The sequence below is a fragment of the Arachis ipaensis genome, chromosome B06, assembly GCF_000816755.2.
Source record: "Arachis ipaensis cultivar K30076 chromosome B06, Araip1.1, whole genome shotgun sequence".
Taxonomy (NCBI): domain Eukaryota; kingdom Viridiplantae; phylum Streptophyta; class Magnoliopsida; order Fabales; family Fabaceae; genus Arachis; species Arachis ipaensis.
In genome coordinates, this window is record NC_029790.2 from 9,011,748 (window position 1) to 9,012,934 (window position 1,187).

General features: G+C 29.9%; 1 protein-coding gene across 1 annotated transcript in view; it reads left to right on the forward strand.

The window, feature by feature from the left end:
- Window positions 282-1,187, forward strand: part of LOC107646083 (E3 ubiquitin-protein ligase MARCH8) — a 2,489-nt gene continuing 1,583 nt past the window's right edge. The window contains exons 1-2 of the mRNA XM_016350273.2: window positions 282-527; window positions 658-729. Coding sequence (XP_016205759.1) covers window positions 390-527; window positions 658-729 — 210 coding nt within the window. The 5' untranslated portion in view covers window positions 282-389. The remainder of the gene's footprint in view (window positions 528-657; window positions 730-1,187) is intronic.

The window sequence follows — 1,187 nt, forward strand, 5'->3', positions numbered from 1 at the left end:
CAATAATTCAATTTTTATAAAGTTCATATTATTACTCAACCATTATTTCAAAATTAACAATATTTGAACCTCACAAGCCTGAAAGCTAAGGAAGTTAAAATAGTAATAATAATCTACTTACTAATCTGACCCTGCAAAGGGTAAAAGCGACCCTTCATAATTATGGTATCAGAAATTCAGTCACATTAATAATATTTCTATCTTAATAATTTCCCCCTTTTTCCTTAAGAACTTGCAAGGGCATTTTGGTAACTCCAAAGTTTTGCCCTGTATTTATAAACAAAGTTGAGATTCGAGAAAGAGAGAAAACAGGGGAACCCAAAAACAGAGTATCAGAAAGAATTCGAAAACAAACTTGAAAGAAACAGAGATCATAGGAAGCAAGAAAGATGGAAGAGGTTGTGATCATAATCAACGACTCGAAATTAATATCTGCGGTTGTTCCTCACTGTAGAATATGTCACGAAGAAGAGTTTGAGAGCTCAACAACCTTGGAAGCACCATGTGCTTGTTCTGGAACTGTTAAGGTACAAACACATCAAAATTTTCTTCAGCTTTTGTTCTTCTCAATCGATTATTTATTTATCTACAATATTATTCTTCTTTTTCTTCTCAAGTATGATCAACGACTCTGTTTTTTTTTCCTTTACTATTCAGTTTGCTCATAGAGATTGCATACAGAGATGGTGCAACGAGAAAGGAAATACGATATGTGAATTATGTCTTCAGGTATGAACCAACCTCGATCATTCTTCTTCTTCTTCTTCTTCTTTATTTTTTTATTTTTTAATTATTGGTGATAGCGTTGTTTTCATATCGTTTTTAAAAAGTTACAGTCAGAATTTACTTTCCTGACGCTAATTAATTTTTTGGAATATTCATTTTCTTTTCTTCAATAAAGAAAAAGGGGAGAAAGAAAGAGAGAGTTTTAAGTTATGCATTTGTTGATATTAATTAATTTACTTATTTATTAAGTTAAGAGCGAAACTAATATCTTGTTCCTTTCATACTTTTCTAACAATATCAAAAGAGAAGAGAAAGTTTAAAGTTACCACTTACCACCGTGTTACTATTTTATTCATTATTATTATTATTACAATGAAAATTAACTTTACTGAATACTGATGCTATTTAAAATATTTGTCGTGTGTTACTATTTATTTATTTATATTTGTTTGTCGGTATCG